Source organism: Athene cunicularia (assembly GCF_003259725.1).
Source record: "Athene cunicularia isolate RWA chromosome 2 unlocalized genomic scaffold, athCun1 chr2_part1, whole genome shotgun sequence".
NCBI lineage: Eukaryota > Metazoa > Chordata > Aves > Strigiformes > Strigidae > Athene > Athene cunicularia.
The window spans coordinates 108,520,549-108,543,676 of record NW_020799095.1 but is presented as its reverse complement, the minus strand read 5'-3'; the positions used below and the strand labels follow the sequence as shown (position 1 = coordinate 108,543,676).

General features: G+C 40.1%; 1 protein-coding gene across 1 annotated transcript in view; it reads right to left on the bottom strand.

Annotated features, from left to right (window-relative positions):
• The window catches only part of MAPRE2 (microtubule associated protein RP/EB family member 2), a 73,915-nt gene that overhangs the window by 9,807 nt on the left and 40,980 nt on the right, over positions 1 to 23,128 (bottom strand). Inside the window, exons 3-5 of the mRNA XM_026841364.1 lie at positions 16,893 to 17,038; positions 14,723 to 14,936; positions 3,624 to 3,763 (exon numbers count right to left, since the gene is read on the bottom strand). Coding sequence (XP_026697165.1) covers positions 3,624 to 3,763; positions 14,723 to 14,936; positions 16,893 to 17,038 — 500 coding nt within the window. The remainder of the gene's footprint in view (positions 1 to 3,623; positions 3,764 to 14,722; positions 14,937 to 16,892; positions 17,039 to 23,128) is intronic.

The following is a 23,128-nucleotide window of genomic DNA, read 5'->3' as shown; positions in this document are numbered from 1 at the left end:
TGTATATGACACCCAAGTCTTCCCTTGACAATTTTAATCTCTGATCAACACAATGACTAGTCACCTTAAAATTAACTATTTATTCATGAAAGTAGGAATAGCAAAATGGAACAAGAGTTTACAATATTTTGGTCTACAGATGAAGACCTCACATTTAAGATGTGTCTTTTGGATCTGCAGCAGCATATTCCTTGAGAGCAACGCCTGCATCCAGACAGAACAAGAACATAACTGCTTCCAGATCTCTCGCTCTGTGCTTGCTAGAGCTTGGGAAAGCAATGAACTTCAGCTGAAACATTGGCAGCTAATGGCTCAGATCATCTCCCCTTTTGACCTGTTTACTACGAAGGCATTCTCCTGTTTTGCCTGTTTTCATTCTATCACATTCACTCAGTATAAGAAACAGAATCATTGAACTATGCATATATGCACATAGTTAATTAACTACAGTATACAGTAAATGTTGATATAACCAAACCACATATGCTTTTCTTCAGTTACGTATCAACTACCTGTTGTGTCTGTGACACATTAATTTGTTTTTCTTCAGATACTTAGCACATTCACATCCTACTTTTTCCTTCTGTGAACATGCCAAAGGCTGATTCTGTATGAGGAACAGTGCTTGTTAACTCCCATGCTTGTTTCTGCATCAGTTTCTACAATCCAGTTAATGGGTGCAAAGGCAGCAGTTCTTACTAACTGGTCTTTTCTCTGATGGCACTTATCTGCAGTATGAATACTCACAGGACTGCAGAAGCAGGTTGGAAATTAAGCACATACTGTAGACATGTAGCCAAGATGGTGCTGTTTTCAGAAACTATGCATATACTAGCATACAGTTAACAGTTCCAGGGACCATTCTCCATATATAATGGTCCCTGGTCTGTGTTGTCTCCTCTGCTGCTCTCAGAAAGTCTTTGAGAGAGTGCTAGCTGGCAAAGAACAAAACCAGAATTTCACAGAATCATCTAGGTTGGAAAAGACCTTGAAGATCATCCAGTCCAACCATTAACCTAACATTGATCATTCCCAACTACACCAGATCCCTCAAGAGCCCCGACTCTTAAACACCTCCAGGGATGGGGACTCCACCACCTCCCTGGGCAGCCCATTCCAACACCTAACAACCCATTCTGTAAAGAAATGCTTCCTAATACCCAGTCTAAACCTTCCCTGGCGCAACTTGAGGCCATTCCCTCTTGTCCTATCGCTTGTTACTTGGTTAAAGAGACTCACCCTCATCTCTTTGCAACCTCTTTTCAGGTAGTTGTAGAGGCTGATGAGGTCTCCCCTCAGCCTCCTCTTCTTCAGACTAAACACCCCCTGTTCCCTCAGCCGCTCCTCATACGACCTGTGCTCCAGACCCTGCACCAGCTTCGTTGCCCTTCTCTGGACACGCTCGAGTCATTCAATGTCCTTTTTGTAGCAAGGGGCCCAAAAGTGAACACAGGAATCGAGGTGCAGCCTCACCAGTGCTGATTACAGGGGTAAGATCCCTTCCCTGTCCACAGGGAACACAGCAGGGACCACTTTAGTATTTTATTGCTATGGGTAATCAAGTTCTAGTGCACAGTGACATTCCGTGGAAGTGTTCACTTTATTAGCACAGACCAAGGCAATAGCTAAAACCATTTTTAAGAGAAACTTTAAGATTGTTGGGAGCCATTAAACTAGCAAACGTTATGGATGGCTTACGATTATTGCAAATACCTCATTAAGCTACCCTATAGTAAAATATAGTGTATGGACAGCCCTGCTACTTAAAATATTCCACTACAAATTGCATGGAAGTTCAGATGTTTCAATCTCCCTTAGCTGCCGTCCATGAAAAGGCTGAAAAAAAAAAAAGTCTCTTATGGCCATACAGGAATTTGCTATCCAGACACCATTCAACATTTCTTACTCATAATCAAGACAGCAACTGCATAAAAGTGGCTGCTGCCCTCATGTCCCTTGTTGCTGGAGAGTGGTAAAAAACAGTCAGTTTCGCTCTTCCAGCATGTTCAGGCTGAAGGTCAGAAAAACCTGGCTCAGAGCTGCTTGCAGCATAACTTTTTTGGCTCGTATTATATGCCCAGTGTGCACAAGTAACCATTAGTGGGAAATGAGATACCAAACGCTGCCAGCCTTAAAAAAAAACCTTTCCAGACCATTCTAGTTAGAAGAGGTCTCTTATAAACTAACTATTGAAACACCAACTTTCCAAATCCTCAATATTTCTTCTCTTTGGTGATGGGGGAAATCATCAGTTTTCCCTCAGGCTTATTTGTATATAAAGCTTCAGGTTTTCACACATGGAAAGTGCTAGGAATACATTAGCAGTGGATGTGATAGTGTCTGCTTATTTTAGTAAAGATCAAATATTTTTATGTTGCTCAGATCCCAACCAACTCTTCCTCCTGAAGCAAACACATTCTGACTTCTGAGTACAACCATCATGGTTGCGTTAAGCCAATGTTTGAGCTCCACTCTTACACCGATTTTAAAAAAAAAGATGACATGACAAATATATACATGCATTTCTTGTGCAACATTTAAAATCTTTTCTGTTACAGCAACAATCAGAAGCCCATTTGGAAGGCTGGTGGACCCTGCTGTGCACTCTGCTGCTCAGAATTGTACCTTGAATCTGCAGTACACTGTGTTTAGGATGTGGCTATCCATCTACCACCCTTAAGTGCATAAAAGTAACCAAGAATCTGCAAACAGTGCCCCAAACTGAAATCTTTGTTGTTCAAGTCAATGAAAATCTGAAACTGAAATGCCCTTAATTGTGGAAAATTTAACTTGATCCAGAATAATGACTTCTTCCTGAATGCAGCTGCCAGGGAAACTCAGGCTCTAAAATATGAGGTTTTTCCTTTTCCATGTTCCCTCATCCAGGACAAATACAAGGAATAGGCCTCACTTATACTAGTGGCATTTACACCGTTCTGACAGGACAGTCTTGAGCCAGATGCAGCTATTTATTCATGTTCAGTGCAGACATTCTTGCATGTCCAGGAATGACAAAGTGGTGTAAAGCTCCATAGCATCAATGAAAATTAAGCCCCTACCTTCCCTAACATTAAAGAAATTCTGAAACTTTATTAACTATATTGCAGAAAATGAAATGTAATATAATTAAGTATTCTGAAAAAGGTAGATCACATTTTTAAATGAAAAATGCATATTACTTTCTTAATGCCTTTCTTCCAGAAGGCAGAGTGCAATGAGCTAGTCTCAGTTCAGCTGCAAATCTCTAACACCTTGGTATTACAGACAGGATTGTTTTCTTCACAACATCACATTAAAATTTATTTAAAATTTGTAATACACAAACACTACTGGGATTTTTCCTATTCAAGTGAAATAAAAGATATATTTAAAAATCTGATAAAATTATCATATTTAGCAAGACTTAGCTGTCAAGATCACATTTTAAAAATACTGGCAAACACCAGCCATCTCTGTAAGATGTTATTTTTAACAATAAATTGCTTTTTACTTCCCAGTTGAGCTATTTCAATCTTTTGTCCCTTCATAATTCTGGACAGCATCATTCAACAGTGGGCAATATTAGATTTCACGCCTTCCTGTGACAATGAATGCATCTAATTTTATGCCTAAATCAAATTTACCTGTTCGCTGAGCTGTATGACTTGAGTTTCCAAATCTTTATCTGATTTGGATGCTGAGCTGCTTGGTGTGGCTTTTTTTGCTGAAGATGGACGAGAAGGTGTTGATCCTGGTTTAGAAGCTGGACTGGATTTAGCAGCACCTGAAAAGTACAATAAATAATAATCAAGATTTATCCCAGTGATAAATACATTCCTATTAACTTGGTATTGAAACAAACGTATTTGTTTTACAGAGTCATTTTCTTGTCACTTCAAGAAGACAGTGGAGGAAGTTCCAGTGCTGCTATACCTTGGGAAAGGAAAAAAACACCATTTCCTAGCAGCTTGAGTTTGCTACTGAGAGTGAAGTAACTCTGAAACTAAAATAAACAAACATCAAACTAAGAATATAAAGTTCCCTTAGCTGTCAGCAGCTTTCAGCTTTAAAAAATATGCCATTAACAGACCATTCCCCCCGTCCAGTATTTAGTCAATTTGCCTGGAGAAAGACTGACTTGAAATAAACAGCTAAGCTGCCTCTGTGCTTTCCTCATTTTCAAATATAAACCATCCTCAAGACAAGGGCATTGAAATTCAGACAGAGCATGCAGAATTAAAATCCAATGGTGAACTCAGTTACCATAGTGACCAAGAGATAAATTTTGATCTGCTTACGTTTTGCTATTTGTTTTTAATTACTTGCACTGCAAATCTTCCAGAATACAGAGTAATACCAGCAAAAATGGCAAGTAACAAGTATGCACAGGCACAACACCTGTGGCACGCAAATGCCCAAGCAGAGGGGCATTTCCGTGAAAGGGTTCACAGTATTTCATATGAACCTCACAGCCAGCTCATTACACCTTGCCCTGCCTCTCAATTTTTCCTCTCCTTGTTGCTGGTTGTCTGATTTAGTCACTCAGACCCAGTACACACGTGCCTCGCTCACATTCATCCACCTTGCCTGGGCTCCCACAGGCACTGTACTCATATAGCTTCTTCCTTATTCCTGCCAACAAGAAATAAATTTCAGATGCAATGGACCTACATCTGGTACAAGAATCACTTGGGTTAAGAAGATAGAACAGAAACTCAGCTCTCTGACCTATTTTATTTGATTTATTAAGCAGGCATGTAAATCAGAAGTCCCACTCTGCAGCACCCACGTTTACCACTGTTTCTTACAAAGAGCAAAACAGCTGTCCAGACACGCTGATGGGCTCCACGGCCATCCTCCTCCATCAAACGCTGTTGGCTCTGAAGTCTAGGCCACACAGGGTGAGGGAGAGAGCCTGAATCCAGCAAGCATCCAGCTCCCAGCTTGAGCTCTGAGCTTGTGGTCACCACTTCTGGAGGGATTTGTCCCAGGTTTCTCAGCAAGCACCTCCCACCCCACACCTCACCAGCTGCTCCTCCATTAGAATATTTGATTTATGGCACACTACAAATTGTTTTAAGTTGTCATTTCCACAATGTATCCCCAATGTCAGACAACACTTTAATAAAGCATTTAATTGTAAAAATCAATGTTTTACAAAGGCATTACTAGGAAGAAATCAGAAGGAGAAAAAGCATGGCAGGAGAGGGAGAAAGACAACTTGTGAGGCTGCCCATATGACCAAACCCCAGAGCTCACATGGTCTCATGGACCCAGAAACTGTGTACAGTGGTCCCTTGGAGGAGCTGAAAAGTGGTGGGAAAGGAGAGCAGCAATGGGTTACTTAATCAAGCTTGTTTAATCTTTCCTTTTTCTTTAGAAATTAGTGTCTCCAATAGCTTCCATGTCTAATTGCATAGACAAACTCACCTCCAGCAGATTTCAGATACAGTACGCAGACTCGCTAAAGTTGGGAAAATTCAATGTTGTGTACGTGCCTGAAATTAAACTTCTTTTCACATCCTAGTTCAATCAGCAAAGAATAAATAATTTGTGGAAAAACATTAAAAATGCCAAGATCTTTTGCTGCTATTATTTTCTTCAGGCAACTTTAGCACGCTGCCTTCAAGACTTTACAGGTTCAGTCCATATCCTGACTAACTAAAAATCAGCTACTTCAGAGGAGGATTGTTAAGATGCTCTCAAAACCAAGAAAACCATTTTCAAATGGATTAGTAGGTAAACAGAAGAAAACTGGTGTCAAAACATGCAAGATAACACACACGAAATAATGATTTTGCCTATAGCATTCTAGTTGGATCTCAAGTTATTTAATGAATACTTGTATCACATGCAACTGCAACAGTTACCTACCTATACAACATTTAAAATAATATATACATATATATATATATACACATACACACATACATACACACACACACACTAAACCAAGGTATCAACATTTCTTTCTTTTTGTATTCTACACCTGCAAGACACAGTTCAGGATATCAACCGAAAATTAAATGCCATAAAACAAGCTATGGACCTTCAGATGTGAAGCCCTTGGCTGGTCAATGCAGCTCCCTCTACCAACTACCCTTCCTCCTACTCAAAGGTAGCACTGGGCTTTCCCTAGGCAGCAAACGTGCACACAAGCATAGTAGCAGCTCTTCAGCTTTTCTAGGGCAGCATCCCCCAGCCTGTCAGCTCTTCTTCACCATTTCTCCTGGGGGTCATGGTGCAAGACCGAAGCAAGGCATACTGTGCAGCCATGGCACATTGCTCCCTTTCACACTTAATAGCCCTAGAAAGCGAGTTAGTTCTTTGTAGACCAGGGTACTGATCACAGAAAGCCAAATCATTAAGTACATGCCTCTCTAACCGGCAGAGAGTTAAGGATGGAACAGGCACAAACATTTAATCCCCAGGTATTCCCTCTAGTTTGCAGCTGAGGCGCCCTCCCAGAGCATGCTGAGCAAGCCCACATCACCACTGTTTGAGGACAGACAGGGCTAGATAGCACCAACACACCACATTATATTCTGCCCTCCTTTGAAAACAACAAAGTCTTTTGAATTTCTACAGCAAAGTCTTACTAAGCTTTAAAAAGTTCAAACAAATCAGAAGAAATTGACTTTTGCTCTGCAGCTCAGGATCAACTCTTAAATGAACATGATATTCCAGGGTCAGAAACACAGATATAAAACAGCTAAATAACCTGAGCATTTCAAAAAGTACCAGTGACAGCTGGATAGAACTTAATTGCAACAGAGAATGCCTAGAGATTTCTAATTTAAAATCTCCTGGAGAAAAAAAGCTTTACTCCACATTTATTCTGAAACATCAGTTTTAGAATCAGCTCAGAGGTAAGCCTCTCATTCTAACAGGAGCTTAATTTCATAAAAGAATTAAAGGATGCTGGTTGGTAGAATATTGCAAAGTACTTGAGACAGCGATGAAAGATCTTGATAGACTTAATGACTTTGCTATTAAGCACCACTGTGGCTTTGAAGCCACTTAGTGCAATTGGGGAATAACTCCTAACCCATTGCTGAGAGGGGCTATATAATCCAAGCCTCTCAAATTCTGTCCAACATCATACCTTCTATGAAAATATAACCCATTTACATACTCTGAGAAAGAATAAAATTTTATACAAATATTTTCTATTAAAAAATATCTGATAAGCAGCTCTTCTCACTGACCACTGAGAGAACTGCCTTGTAATCTGCACCATAAATGCTACCCATTATCAATTCCTTTTCAAGCTGATGCTGAAGTTAATGTTCAAAAAGAAGTGCAGAGCCCTGCCCCTGGAGAGGATCAGTCCCATGCCCCAGAACATGCTGGTAGCCAACAGTCTGGAAAGCAGAGTAGCTGAAAATGACTTGGGGGTCCTGGTGGACACCAAGTGGAGCATGAGCCAGCAACACACCCTTGCAGCACCTACGGCCAACAGCCTACTGGGCTGCTCTGGGAATAACACTGACAGTAGGTTGAGGGAGGTGATTCTCCCCCTCTATTCAGCACTGATGAGGCACATCTGGAGTGCTAGGTTCAGTTCAGGGCACCCCAGTACAAGAGAGATGTGGGTATACTGGAAAGAGTCCAGCAAAGGGCCACAAAGACGACTAAGAGACTGGAGCACCTCACATAGGAGGAAAGGCTGAAAGAGCTAGGACTGTTTAGCCTAGAGAAGAGAAGCTTCAGGGGGATCTTACCCATACCTGAACACAGGGTGCAAGGAAGATGGAAACAGGTTCTTTTCAGTGGTCCTCAGTCAACAGGCAAAGTTGAAATTCAAGAAATTCCATTTAAACAGAAGAAAAAAACCTTCTTCACTGAGGGTGATCAAATACTGAAACAACCTCCGGAGAGGTTGGGGTGGGGGGTTTGTGTCTCCATCCTTGGAGATATGTAAAACTCAACTAGATATGGTCCTGGGTAACCAGCTCTAGGTGACCCTGCTTCAAGCAGAGGGCTTGGACTGGATGATCTCAGAGGTGCCTTCCCATCTCCACTGTTCTGTGAGAACTTCTGTTACAGCATACTCTGATTTTAGCTCAATGCAGGGTCCAATTAGAATTTTTTTTAATCAGTATCACAGCTGCTTCAGTTAGCACCTTGATAACTTTTTGTACCTGCCCATATAACACTAGCAGAGATGGGAAAAATAAATTCACAGTTGAAAGAAATTATTTTGCTCTTGTACTGAAATAAGTTAGAGGAACCAGCTTTGAAATGTACTACAGGGTTCTATCTATGGTGCTCCAGAAACAATTACTAGTCACTCCATCATAATATATCCCCTGCAGTTTCATCTTCACTATTCTTTTTGCTAAACACGTTAAGTTTTACAAACAGATGTACATTTCTGTAATTTAAACCAGTGGATGTTGGCACTGTGCAGGTTTTGGGTACAACAAAGCTTGGCTACGAATTCCAGGTCACTTTACATCACAAGCACAGTCTGCAGACAAGAGACCTATTCAATGTTTAGAGAGAAACCTTCCTTGAAGCTGAGTAATTAGTATGCCATTAAATATTTATGTAAAATTCCAAGAAACCATGTGCATGAATATAGTGTGGACATGCATGAGGAAGGTGTGGAGAGCAATGGAAGCCTTGAGCAAGCAAGAGGCTTGGCTGAGCCCGCACAACCACTGCTTCAATGGAATTTGGGAATAACTCACAGTATATCTTCAAATTAAAGGACTTCATAGAGCGAGTATTCCAGACTCATGCCACAGAAGAAAAAACAAACCCACTAAGAGGCCACAGAGCTAGCAATTTCTTCACGAGCTAAAGAAAAACTCTCCACCCACTTAAAACAAATGAGTGAGAACAGTAAATGAATTAATATTCACACATGCTTATTGTTGTGGCTACACTGGGGTGCAAGAAAGTGCTCAATTTAGGGATGCTTAATGGCATAAGTGATGACAAATGATGCTTAATGGGAATGAAATGACCTCAGAAAAAAATCTGACTCAACTTTCAGTATCCCAACGTGCTGTAGTGCAGTTGCCTGACTATTTTGTGGTACTAAATTCCCCTGGGTGGCAGCACCCCTCTGTCCCCTCAGCTCTCCATACTTCCACTGCTGCTGGCTCCAGTTCAGCCTGATGAGATCTACCTTGATCATCACTGCCAGACAACTGGCAAAGAGAAGTGTGTACGAATAATTGAAACTGAAGCACCTTTTACAAATTTCAGAACAACCCAAGCAAGAACATACAACCGAGTCTACTTGTCAGTTCAAAAAGTTTTGTTGATGGCATGACTACCTCAGTTCCTCTTTAATAGAAGGAGATTTGATAGATGGGAACTAACCACAGGCTTTTCTCCATCGTAAATGACTTTTCTTTCAATTTAACACAACCAACACTTTCACAGCAACTATTATTTGTTCTCAACTGAGACTCCTATTTTCCCTAGAAACATCTCCAAGCATGCATCTTCAATGGATGAAACCATTCCACATAGGCTTAACAGAAGAACACAATCAAAATTTGAAATGGTCTCAAAAACCTGCATTTTTAAAAATTCAACCATCTGCTTAGCTCTAAGGAGAAAGTCTCAAAATTAAAACCTGAAAGAAAATATGTGAAGAAAAGCATACTGAAATACAAAAGATAATGCAAAAATTTGAGCAACACAGACATTCAAACCACACCCGCAGTACACTGAAAATTAAGACAGCAATTTTTTATGACAGCACTTTTCACCACTGTTGTTCAAACACAATCTTCTTTCCAGGAAAAAGGCCCTGGCTCCTGCACTGCAAACGGCGTTGCTTCACGGTCTAAATTCTCGTGCTCAGTGGGTTTGAAAATTAAACTCTCCTCATGCTGGCAGAGGAAGGTGTGTCTGTATTAAGGCTGAGCTACTTTCCTCTCCACCTCCCAGGCCAGCACTGTCACTGCACACGCTGTTCCCATCAGCTAGTACAACTCCTTGGCCTCGTATGAACTAGGCACAAAAGCATTTCCAGCTTGTCACCCAGTGGCTCTTCTGATCTCCAGCTCTGCCACGCTGTCCTGGAGCACCGTACCACCGTGAGCAGAGGTTGCCATCGTCCATACCAACTGCCTGCCACGTGAGGAAAAAGGTAGCATGTTTCAGTGGGAAGCAAAGATGAATAAAAAAGGAGGAGTTCTCTAGTCTCCCAGGAGTCCTGATCGTATCACTAGCCACTAAAATAAAGACTGGTTTTGTTGGCTATTTTTATTCCCGCAAAATTAATTTACAGCACATCTGCCACAGTAGGATATACCATTTCCCTAAAGAAAATCAGTGTTTTTCCTGCATAATTGGCTCTTCAATGGCATGCACATTATATATAAAGCATTCATGCACAAACAGTTCATTCTGCCCTGGTTATTTTCCCTGTCATAGCATGAGTATTTTTAGCCCTCATGTGATCCTCCAGTATTTTCCAGCTCTGCTTTAGTCATCCTGCTGTCACTGAATATTTCCAACTCAAATGTCTAACAGCCTTCAGATCTAAGAACCTCTCACATTTTAGATTACATGTAAATAATTAATTTTATTAAGCTGTCTTTTACCCATGTATTTTTGACACCCCACACCCATACACAAAGCAGTGCTTCATGGATTTGCTCTGACATACAGCAATAGTTACATAAGACACTAAGCTGAAACTCTGACAACTTGATCACCATTTTCAATTTGATCAGATGAAGCTGCTTCTGCTATTTTCCACAGGGAGCATTAGAACTGGCACAAACAACAATGCCCTAATATTTTAATCCCTTACCATGATTTTGACTCTACATCTGTAGTCTGTTTACCACTGCATTAGAGAAGAGCGGAGGCTGTAGGAGATCAAAAGGCAGCTCAGGGCTGGCAGATGGCGTTATATCTAAAAGCAGCTGTGGTGCTGTTGGCAGAGAGCCTGCAGCGGTGGTCTGTGCTGCTGGCTCCACTCCTTGAAGGATGAAAACATACTCGTTCCCCCAGCAGGGAGCTGCATTTACCTGGCAAATCCTTGCTGCTTCTACTACTTCTAGAAGCAGCCTTTTACGTGTGCTACCAAAGCCATCCACCCACCATACCGCCATCAGCTCAGCAACAAATCCTCTCTGTCTCTCAAGGAAGGGATGAGACAACGCGAGGGTGGCACATCAGATTAGTTGTAGGGACCTATTTACGCTTCCATTTCCGAGCAGCATTATCCTTGACCTGTGGTGACTCCTCAGTAAGATTGCCTTTGGGAGGGGTAGGGCCATGGCTGCTGGCCTGCTCCCCGATTAACACAAAAAACGGTGCACTTTCAGATTTCTCCACTTTTGGGTTGGTTTAAATGCATTTTAAATAATAACATAAAGACCACGCTCTGCATTTGAAGACATACAGGTAAATACTCATGTATAGGTACAGAAAACAGCTATCTGATACCATGGGTCTTGTCAAGTTTTAGTGTCAGATTAAAATACCAAAACCACTTCTAACTCATGCCAGTACCTTTTTGGGTAAGCTTTTCAGATTTGGGTAAGCTTTCAGAGCAGTCCTTAGGGATGTGACCAGTTTCTTGTTAATTCAAAGACATATCTTAGTCTACCTCTGAAAACTTAGTGTTAAAACCGTTACAAAGCAGTTATAAATAAAGAGATCAGCATCTCCTAAATCACTTTAAAACAAAACTCTGGCAAAGGGCACTGGAAGAGTTATTCTGTGGAACATCAGGAATCATTTGAAATGCATATGAAAGTACCAGTAACTAAATAAATGATTCTTTTAGAAATTTACATCAATTTAGAATCTTATTTAAAAGTCTGTCAAAACCAAAAATATAGCATGAATGAGTACCCCTATGTCTCCTTGCTTCTGATACTAAACAACAGATGCATACATTTAGGTATGTCCACTGCACACTATTTAAAAAATTTTTGGATTGTGCTGAAAGATCTTCTGGGTTCTTTATTTTCTCTTATTACTGCTTCTTTTTGTTTTGTTAATGAACTGAAACAGGGCAGTACTAAGATTTCAAGGCTTCAGTGTTAATGTAGAGCAAATCAAACAAATTTAAAATGACATAAAAAAAGAAAATGTAGAAAAAAGAGGCAAGCTACTGTGGCAAACTCTACAGATGCTGGCAAATACTTGCTGCACTGGTGTGTGAAGTTATTGCATCAAGCAGCCCACAATGTTTACTGCTCCCACATCAAAGTCAGTGGAAGTACAGCCATGCCCAAAACCTCAGCCATTTCACTGAAGACCCAGGGAAGAAAGACAAAGCTCCAGATGGGGTGGGGAATTCTTAACCTGCTGCAGGAGAACTCATTAAACCTTTTTTGCCCTTTCTATATAAACACCTAAACTTGTTTAGCTCACATGGGCACATTACGGTTCCTATAGCAACTGTAATGAATACTCCTTCATTTCCAGCTAAGTGTGCACGTGCACAAGACGGAAGTATAGAAGCACATCTTTGATGGCAACTTCCCAACTACCCAGGACCTGCTTCCACATCATCCCAACTTACTCCCAAACAGCACACAAGCTTGCAGATGCATATGGCACTCCTCCCAGTGTCCTCTAGCAACAGGCAGAGTTGTTGCTAAGTACTCCTATCCTTTCAAGCAACTAGGCTACTTGACGTGGTGAGGCGAGTGGCACAAAGGCACAATAGATCAGTGAAATGAAAACGTGCTCACCCAGAAATTGAATAAGCCTATGAATGACACGTAACTGAAACAGTCCTGTTCTAAAATGCAAGCAGCAATAAAAGCTAGGACTTTCATTTCACCTAGCATCATGTAATGTCTATACCCTGCCTCCTCAGCCCAAAAGAAGTAGCATCCTGCCTGTCATACTTCAGGACAATACTTAAGTTAATAATGAAGGAAGCTTTCCATGAAAAAGCTAACTCTCACAGCCACAGGATCTTACTAAAACTCATCACACAATCTATTCCATACAAGGGCTGGGAAGACACAGGACATGCTCTTCATACAACCAGCAACATCACACAAGATCACTGCATTATCCTCTATATCAGCTGTCTGGTTCCACTTCAGTAGCTATTCTATTTCTCTAGGATCGACACCTCCATAGTTTTAATTTGGATGACACATTTGGTTTTGTTTTTACCAAAGTCACATCTGCAAGAAGAATTACCATGCATGGTAAAGCCTGTATTTAATAAAAGTGTCTTTTCCAATTTCTCAGTTGGGACAACATCATGACCTTAGCAGTTGGGATTTTTTGTTTTCAAAGGGAATGCAAGACATCACATTGGAAATTATAGCATACAAGGCCCTGAAATTCAAAAGTTCAGACACAAGATGGTGCAAAACAAAGATGTAAACAAGCTGCAGAAGCTCAGAGCAGCACTGGCCTGCTATTAGGTGCTCAATTTCCTGGAAGCACTGATGAGCTGAAGGCAGCTGGCCAAGCAGGCCCTGCTTTGACGTCAGAAGTGATCAGAGCAGAATGCTGAAATCCGGGTATGACTTCAGAGTGTAAACTAAGGGTGCCTCATACCTGCTCCTTCCCTTTGCCAGCACTAGCGCATATCTGAGCCCATGAGAAGACAGGTCACAGATTTAAGCCAACTGAAAATTAATCCTTATTTGAGGAATAGGTTCGTGTGGATAAGGTAAACCCAGGACAAACTGATAAAGGAATTGTGTGTGCATGTGTGTTTCTGTATGTACAAACCTATACACGTACAGGCAATCAAACTCAGTAATACTTGTTTAGTGATTACTTTTTTAAAAAAAGTGTTAGCTGCTCTCTTGTTCACTTAACTCTCAGTTATCAAAAAATGGCATCTGCTTAGTGACCAGTCATGCCCATGTTAGAGAAACACCAAAGATCAGGCTTAGTCCTTTTTTGGCCTGTCCCAGAAACACTGTTGTGGTTTAACCCCAGTAGGCAGCTGAACTCCCCACAGCTGCTTGCTCACTGTCCCCTGGCAGGATGGGGGAGAGAATGAGAAGGGCAAAAGTGAGGAAATTAATGGGTTGAGATAAAGACAGTTCAATAGGTAAAGCAAAATTTGTGCACAGAAGCAAAGCAAGGTAAGGAATTAATTCACCACTTCCCTTTGGCAGGCAGGTGTTCAGCCATCTCCAGGAAAGCAGGGCTCCATCGTGCATAACGCTTACTTGGGAAGACAGACACCATAACTCCGAACGTCCCCCCCCTTCCTCCTTCTTCCCCCCAGCTTTTATTGCCAAGCATGACATCATACGGTCTGGAATATCCCTTTGGTCACTTGGGGTCAGCTGTCCCAGCTGTATCCCCTCCCAGGTTTTTGTGCACTCCCAGCCTGATCACTTAAAAGACAATATGAGAAATAGAAAAGGCCTTGACACTGTGTAAGCACCAATCAGCAATAACTAAAACATCCAGCTCTTATCAACATTGTTTTGGTCACATATCCAAAATCCCTACAGCATCATACAGTCTCCTACGAAGAAAGTTAACTCTAACCTAGAAACCCCAATATGATACAAAATAAAAAGTCAGAAGACTGAAAAGTTAGAAGACCTAAGATTGATAGGACTGGGCCAAACTAGGGTACATCACAAGAAGTTGACTTCTGCTGTCTCAGATGCTAAGCCTATGACAAGGCAAAAAGAATCGCCCACCCACACGAAGAAATAATTTTTAACTAGTATTTATGTAAAATGGATCACAGTTTATAATTGTCTTCAGAGACAGATATTTTTTTTTTCTTTTTTTTTTCTTTTTTTAAGATGCAAAATACCTGCAGTTGGAGAGTTTGCGTGGTGAGACTTTTTGGGCAGGTTGAAGATCTGTTCACCAGGATCTGGTGGAGGAAGAGCGTCTTGGCCTTGTCGAGCTTCCACAGGATCATACTCCTTCCCATCATAGTTAGCATCAAAGAACTTCTTAAACCATTGAATGAAATCTAAGTTGTCTTGGAAGCGCCCTTTGACCAGTTTTTCCACGGGAATTACCTGAAAGGTAGAATAAAGGTTCCAACAATGTATCACTGCCATTTTAAAATATAAAAATAAAATACATATACACACTTATTTGAAAAATAATCTACTAACTATATCAGCATATATTCCTCTTCCATTGTTTCCTTCCTGAAAGGGAATTATGAAGGATTTGCAAGTGCTCTTAATAAGAAATAAAACCAAAATAAAACAAAGACCCAGCCTTTGAAGTGGCTATACAGTGGGCGTATGTAAGCCTTTATAACTGCCTTCCAAAGAGTTACTCCTTTCATATTGCAGTGACAGCCATGATGAATGAAGCTGTTCTGGGAGTAACACTGTATTCGGCTAACTAAGGTCTTCTGTTTTTAATGGACATGCTACAGTTGGGCATACTAAAAGAACAATTCTTCAAAAGGTCCAGACAGGAGTTTTTTGCTCTCTGTCCTACTGTCTGAACTACAAAAAACCCAGCAGCTTTTCCAAGACATTCTGAAGTTCAAACCAACCTACATTTTGGTAGTACATGTCCATCATAAGAACTAACCCTGGAGGTTTTAACCTTGTAATTTTTTTCCATTCCATATAACGCTATACACAGAACAGTTTGTGGACATGCAGAAGTTGGCTAAAATGCCAAGGAAGTTTTAGGAAAACAAAAGAAAGGCTATGAGGATACCTCCATATCCACATCCTGCAAATTTTTCACATAAATGAAACCTCCAAAAAGTATCTTGGGCCAGTATTACAGTGCTCAAGCTTCCCAGACACCGTGGGCAGATAGGGACTACAACTGCAGAAGGAGGGTTGCCCTGCTTTGCTGAATTCACGCATCTGATTGAAGAGCCAAGTTAAACTGGATCTTAACGCCTCCTGAATGCATTCAAATTTTCAGCTGGAAAAAGGGTACCTAAAACCATTGCAATTTCCAATTCTTCTTCAAGGTTAAGCCAACTGTACCACATTTTAAGTCTATAACACTCCTACAAGGATTAACATAGCATTTTGCATATCCTTTCAGATTGTTCCATTTGTATCCTAATTCTACACTGAGAAGGTACAGTAAGTTCGCTCACTACACAACGTCAACTTTAGTAGGCTTTCCCATGTTTCACTAGCAAATCATACTGTAAATAGAAGCATCCACAACATTTCGGGAAACTGCGAGCATTTTCCAGTGCTTTATAGAAGTCTTATGGGATTCTTATTAAGACTGTTTAAATTTCAAAATAAGGCAACACTAAAAGCCAGAGCAGAACCTTAAAAGGGTATACAGGTTGTGCGTCTGCGTAAAACTAAAGTATGACAACCATAACTTTCATTATTTATTTTTATTGTGACAGTAATTTATATTAATCAAACTCTCACATTCAAGCATAAACCAATAGCTCATGGTTGAACAAGCCATTTTTTAAGAGACTTCCATTCTTAACTTTACAAGATCACATGTGCTGTCCAACCTATCAAATTGCTGGGTAAATTATTCCAGCTCTTGAATAATTTAAACTCCTTAAACTCTGTTCTGGACAAGAAACATGGAATACTTATACAAACAGCATACTTCCAAGTTATTTTATTGAACATTCAGGTCACCAGTAATTTTACTGTATCTAAAATTAAGGTTCACTGCTGGTAAGGAATTTCTAACACATGGTATTTTATCAAAAGGGTCTCTGATATTAAGATATAATGAGTTAGGCTGCAAATTCCTCAGCGGACACATGGACTCAATTTTCAGTTTGTACCTAAATGGAGCATGCCAGATTTCTTCCTTCATGCCTAAATACCCTTTTCAGATGATGAAAGGTCAAGAACAACATCTTCACATACAACTTGTAGCTCCAGCTCTCAGTCCAAAAGCTGAAAAAGTGGACTTTAAGTATTTTGAAGATTGTTTCCCCTGTTTATTGATTTAACCAGTTTATACAACTTTTGAAACTTGTGATTGAAACACAAATACAGAATGCCTACCTTATCCACATTCATTCTTTTAAATGATGCCTGCAGAAGTTTGAAGTTGTGAATGTATTCATGCTCCAGCTTTGCTTGAAACTTTACTTTCTTCAGGCTAATGCACCCTGGGAACAACATGTCCATGAACTGGCAGTAAGCTGCTCCTATAACAAGAGAATGCATTGATGTTAAACCAGACGCACCCAGCTAAGACAAATGACATTTAAGGTCATTAGCAGAAAGTAACAATGTGCTGAATACATCCCTGCTGTAATTCAACCTCACACTATGCACCCAAGATCTACTTGTCTAAGGTACATTGAGCTGTGTGACATATTAACATGAGGTCTTAATTCAATCCAGATGCACGACGCACTGTTGTGCAGCATCTGACGAAGCACCATGACCAATGCAAACTAAACCTTTCTTCTACTTAAAATGGATGTTTGCGGAGTCTCTATACACATGACTGTCCATACAGTGAGAAGATCACAGTCAAAATGGAAATCTCTTAATAAGCTTCCTCAATCCTCACAGCCCCCTGAATTCAACCAAGCCAAGATCATCTTTCTTTTAGCACTTGTAGCTGAATGCCAGTCAAGTCCAGGGCAATCATTTGAAGTTGTATCAAACCACCAAACCACACTTTAAAAAAAAATAATTGTAAAGCTCCAGCTTGATAAAACATACTAGCCAGTTCCCACCCCTCTAAAACAAATATCCTTATTGATTTTCATGTCCTGATAAAAACATTTAAATAAGGAGACTTTAACGTAGTCCACCGATAGATTTCAGAAGCTGGGCTGGCCAGCTTTAGTTCTCACTCAAAATAATAAAGTTCCAAGTTCAACTTTGAGGGCTATCTGAACTCACACAGTAGTAGGTAGGAGTGTGTATAACTAATCCAGCACAGTATACGGAAATATTTCTAAACAGTGTACTGAGTACAGCTAACAGAGCAAGCCTTTTCTTGTGTGCAGGGAGCTTCCTCCTCCTACATCATCATGTCATTGTCATTTGCAAAACAAGTCTCTACTGCTGACACACTCAAGTGTTTAAAAATCAAGGATGAAAATGTTTGAGGAAATCAGAGGAAAACCAATTTCAGTTCTTCAGAAAGAGTGTTCTATGAAATGCTTTATACTCAAAGATTCGGCGAAGTCCATTTCTGGAGCAGAGGGCTGTAGAGCGTACAGTCCCTGTGCTTGAGAATACAGGGCAGGGAAGTGATCACCCGATTACCCCTGACAAGTTCAATTTCACTTCCACAAAAAGGCCTTTTGTGCATTTAATGCAGATCAGTTTTGACAAGTGTCCAGATTTCACATAACAGTTCAGCCCAGTATCAATGACAACAATTTTTATCAAAAAATTAGTTCTGCTGAGTGCTCATACAGAAACCAGATTAACAAAGTGGACACCTGGCTTGCCCAGTTTTGCAGGAGAGGCAACAATAACTTAAATTTAAGACATTTTTCTCTATGGGTATGCATGTGTTTTGACAGGACCAACTTCATGCATGAGAGTTCTCATTCTCTGTATCCACTCAACCATCATATGAAGGGTTACAGAACTCATAACTTCCCAAAAAGAGAAGCAGAGTTTAAGAGTTGAGTCCAAAAAAGTTTCCCAAAACACTGATACAAGTTTTGCTAAGAGACTTATCAAGATCAAGTTTTAGTGCTGAGTATCACTGTCATTTTTTTTAAAAAAAATTTCTTCATATTGCCTATTTTATGGGGGAAAACTGTTATAAAAAAAGAATCTGTTTTTCCAAGGACACCTTGTGCTTAGCTATTTGCAATGGTTTTGATATGATTAGGAATCAAAGTAAAATATTCTCTAAAGGAAAAGGAGCCTTCTGGCAAGTTACAAACATCATATGACAATTCTGCATCTTCATACAGAAACCTATATAAATACAGTTAGTTGTTCAAAACTCATCCTTAGCAAGAGAACTGGTAAATATGTGGCAAGAGAAAAATGACATTACAATTAAAAACATGGATATACAGATAATCCACGGCTTGACTACATTTATTACTATTTAATTTCATGCAAGAGGATTATTATGCAGTCATTTCATGTTATAAATTGAATTTGTTCCCAACTCTGTCCTTTCATCCTCCCCATACCCCAATTATAAGCTTTATTCTGATATCTAATTGCCTGGAGGCCTTGAAAATGCACTGCGCAACCTTTCATCTAGATCCTTTTAGAAAACTAGAAACCCAAAGTGTTCACATGAGATTTTCTCATTCTGCTGATAATGCAAATTCCTTCTGCATGCCTTTAGATAGAGTCTTACTAGGTTTAAGACTCTAGTTATGGTATTTCCTTGTGTTTTCCTCCCATCATGTTGGCAGCTGTTTCTGTGCATTTGCCAGCCAGGAGGTGGTCCTGGGTCTGCACAACACTCGAGGGCAGAAAACACTGGACTACATTCCCATGACAGCACAAACCTGGTCTCTGATACAACATCGAAGGCGGCTGTTGGGCTGTTTGCCCAACAGGAGGGTTTTATTACATTGGCAAACACAATTCATTAAAACGCTCCCTTCCTGAAGTACAGAGGCAACATACAAACACGGACTGAATGAAACACTGTAAACTACAAAGAGAGGAAACTCTTCCCAACTCCCAAAAGGCAGAGACCTGCCTACCACAGCAACAGAAGAAAGTAAAAATATCATTACAGTCAACTGGGACTTGCTGATTTCAGATGTGGAGGTTATGTACATATTTAATATTATATAGGTATTTATCTATGATTTAAAATTTTACCCCCTAAAACTTGTAGCTGTCACATTGCATTTGAATGCTAAAGTCAGTGCAGCAAAATGAGGATGCTACTTTCTACACTGCCCACAGCTGAGACTTCCTTGAGGCAGCAGAAAGAGCAGTCCTGCTTAAGTGATGTAAGATAGTGACGCCTTTACCTTGAAGCAACAGCATATAGAGATGTGGTCCTCTGCATACTGGACAACACTTCAGGCCTATTTAATTTACTGTACAACTGATGCTTCAATGCCCATGCATGGGAGAGGAATATTTTTAACAGACTATAAAGAAAATGGCAATAGAGATAATGACTTTACGGCATGTGATATACCTCTTGTGTAATTTACATGAACAAAAGGATTTTTATGCCATTTTTTGTTATTCAAGATTTTTGAAACTTTCCTACATTTTCTGAAAAAAAGCCAACACCCTGAACAAAACACCCTAAACCCTCAACAAATCTATACAGAGGAGTTGAAAACATACTACCTGTCCAGAATGGCTCTCAATAAATCTGCCTCCATAATAAAAAAAACTTTTATATGCACATAGACAACCAGAAATAATTTGAAATCTACTTAAATGAAAGATGAAAACTACAGCTGGTAGCACTGCAGAGGGATCAATGTTAAAAACCTCTGATCCTGTATTAGCCAACAAGTAATTTAAAATCATTGGCTAAAAGTCCTTGTGTTTGGATCTAGAATATTAGATGCAGCCATTACTTACAGAAGACATTCACAGACTCCAAAACCAACCTGCAAATACAGCTGTGCTAATTACTCCCCCGTGCTGATTATACCCCCAGCTGCTGCTACTTTTGGCCCGATTAGCAGGCAGAAAGAGCCCAGCAGCATTATAGAGTTCGGAGGCGTTTGCTGGGCTTCCCACACCCTGCTGCAGGCAGAGAAGGCACCAAACGCCCCTCAGGGGACTGCACTCAAAGGGCTGGGCAGGCAGGCAGCTGCCAGAGGAGGAGAAGGGATGCTGGGGCAGAATTAAGGCACAAAAGAGCAAACTGAGTTTTGAAAAGCTGGTTGTTTAAAGCTATTACAATTAAAGAGTTTTGCCACCTGCAGTGGTAAAGCTGATAATTTCTACCAATCTATAAAAATCAGAATATTTTCACAGCATTTTCAGAGCTGTCAATAATCTTCTACTAGTCCACCTTGCAGTAAACAATGCTGAACTCATTCTAGCTTTTGTCCTAGACTTTTCTTTCCCTGCTTCCGTGTTTCCTTCCCAGAGTGTCCATACTGACTTAGTTAGCTCTAAAGCATGTGCACTCTGCATCATTACAGATTTTCAGTTTTTCTTCTTTCTCCTCTTCCATCTGGAGGTTGACAAATCCACAAATACAAACAAATATTTTCTTGATAATCAAAAATACTGCTGCTTCTGACTATTTAAAGCACAAGGAAATTAAAGGTAGTAACAATGAAGATGAGAATCCTGGTTGCTGCAGATTTTTACTGCTCAGTAAACCTAGATTTCAGCTGGAGAGCAAGATTAGATCATCAGGGTTTTTTTTAGCATTTCTGTTCATATATTTATACAGGAAAAGGAAAATAGTATTTGCAAACTAACTTCTTCAAATATACTATGGTTAGCACTTGGCATACTAATAAAGTATTTAGCAGAAGTACTATCATATAAGCTCAGATACTCTCCAGTAAATATTTGTCCCCTATAGAAGTCAGGTCAGTCCTTGACATCAAATGTCAGAAGACTCTGTCCCTCCCCACTCATTCCTGCAGTGTGCAGGAGCAACATCTCAGCAAGTCACATAAAACCACACAAGCCAACATGGGAACACAAAAGGCACAAGAAAAGACAGGACCTGTCTCTGTGTGTGGGGGGCTACTTTACTTTAATTGTGATGTCCAAACTACAACAAAAGGAGACAAGTGCTACATTAAAAATTTACTATAAATGCTTACTAAGAGTTTTGTTCTAAAATGGTATACAATGCAAGTTTAAACCTTTTTAACCAGGCCTCAATTTGATTTTCACATCAATTTCACTCAATTTTTGAAAAATGCCATTCGGGAAAAAGGCTGACTGTACCTTTTTCTGTAAGATTTTTTTGTTTGTTTGCTTTAAGGAGATATTTTTTTAGATAATCTAAAACCATATATCCAATCACATTAGACACAAATTCCTTCATATTATTCACTCCCTCCAAAGCTGCAACAACCTGACCACACATTTGGAAAATACCAGATGATTTGTATGCGTATTTGTCATCAGTATTTCAATTCACTAGAGCAAGGGTTGCTAACACTGATGGGAAACAGCACACAACCAGTATTTCTGTTGCAGGGACAACAACCGCCAGCAAAAAAAGGCAGTAACTTGCAAGGAGCATGCATGACCTAATAATTTTGATAAGAAAGGGGGAAAAAACCCACAAATGCAAGTGATCACATTTTACAGTACAGCAGCACTTGGGTTTCCCTTTTACGTCAGGCTTCCTAGAATTGCCCTTGGGAATGCCCTTGGTTAAGGCAGGTACACAGTGGTAGGTTTTTGACTTAGATACAGATTTTCATTTAGATTTCAAATATGGATGTTCTGTTATGCCACTCAAGGGTTGTTTTTTTTAAACTGGGTATGTCTGTGAGCATAAAGTTGTGTAACATATAGCCACATGTTTAAGGAATAGCTCAATTCATGCTAAGCACTCCATGGGAGACCACAGTCTTCAAATTCCTATTTGCATTTGCAGCAGCACCTATATGACCTAGGATATAGGTCAATATAATTCTATTCCTCCAATTAAAACAACCCCACAACTATTTAAAAGGTTTCAGCCCATTTCCTGGTCAATGTTCAAGCCTTACTGCCTGCCTAGTCGTAGAGAAGCAAGCATTCATGTGGTTGTGCATCAATGAAGCCAGTCCGGTCTGAGCTTCACCCTTCCTTCCCAGCAACAGTCTTGGGAGGGCACTTTAATGCAATCGATGCAGGTTAGAGTACAGCCCTGCAATCCTGCACACAGTTGCATGAGCACAACTGCCTCAGTGAGGGCAGAGCGAATGCCTGCATAGATGGGAGCTTCTGAAAGCAATGCTGCCGCCACAGAAACCAGCTTACAAGAACTAGGTAACTCCTACCAAATTTATCAGTGGTCACTGAGATACATGTGTCTAAATGACATCTACTTCAGGAAGTCCTGCTCCACATAGGTGGGGCATTTGTGTCATATAATCCAGAATATCCACATTTCAAATAATGAATACTGGAGGGAGGTTTAGGCTGTGTTAGCTTATATTCTCTTTTTCTTAAATATATAAATTGTTAAGCTGCTCATAAATTATACACAGCAGAGTTTTTAATACTTAATTTTTAGCAATAATTTATTTTGGAATTAATTTTTAAATGGGAAGTTCAGAACCATTTCAGAAAACAGTTTCCATTTAACTTAAAATAGCTGTGTAATTCATCATGCCTAGAAAAAAATGTAGCATGCA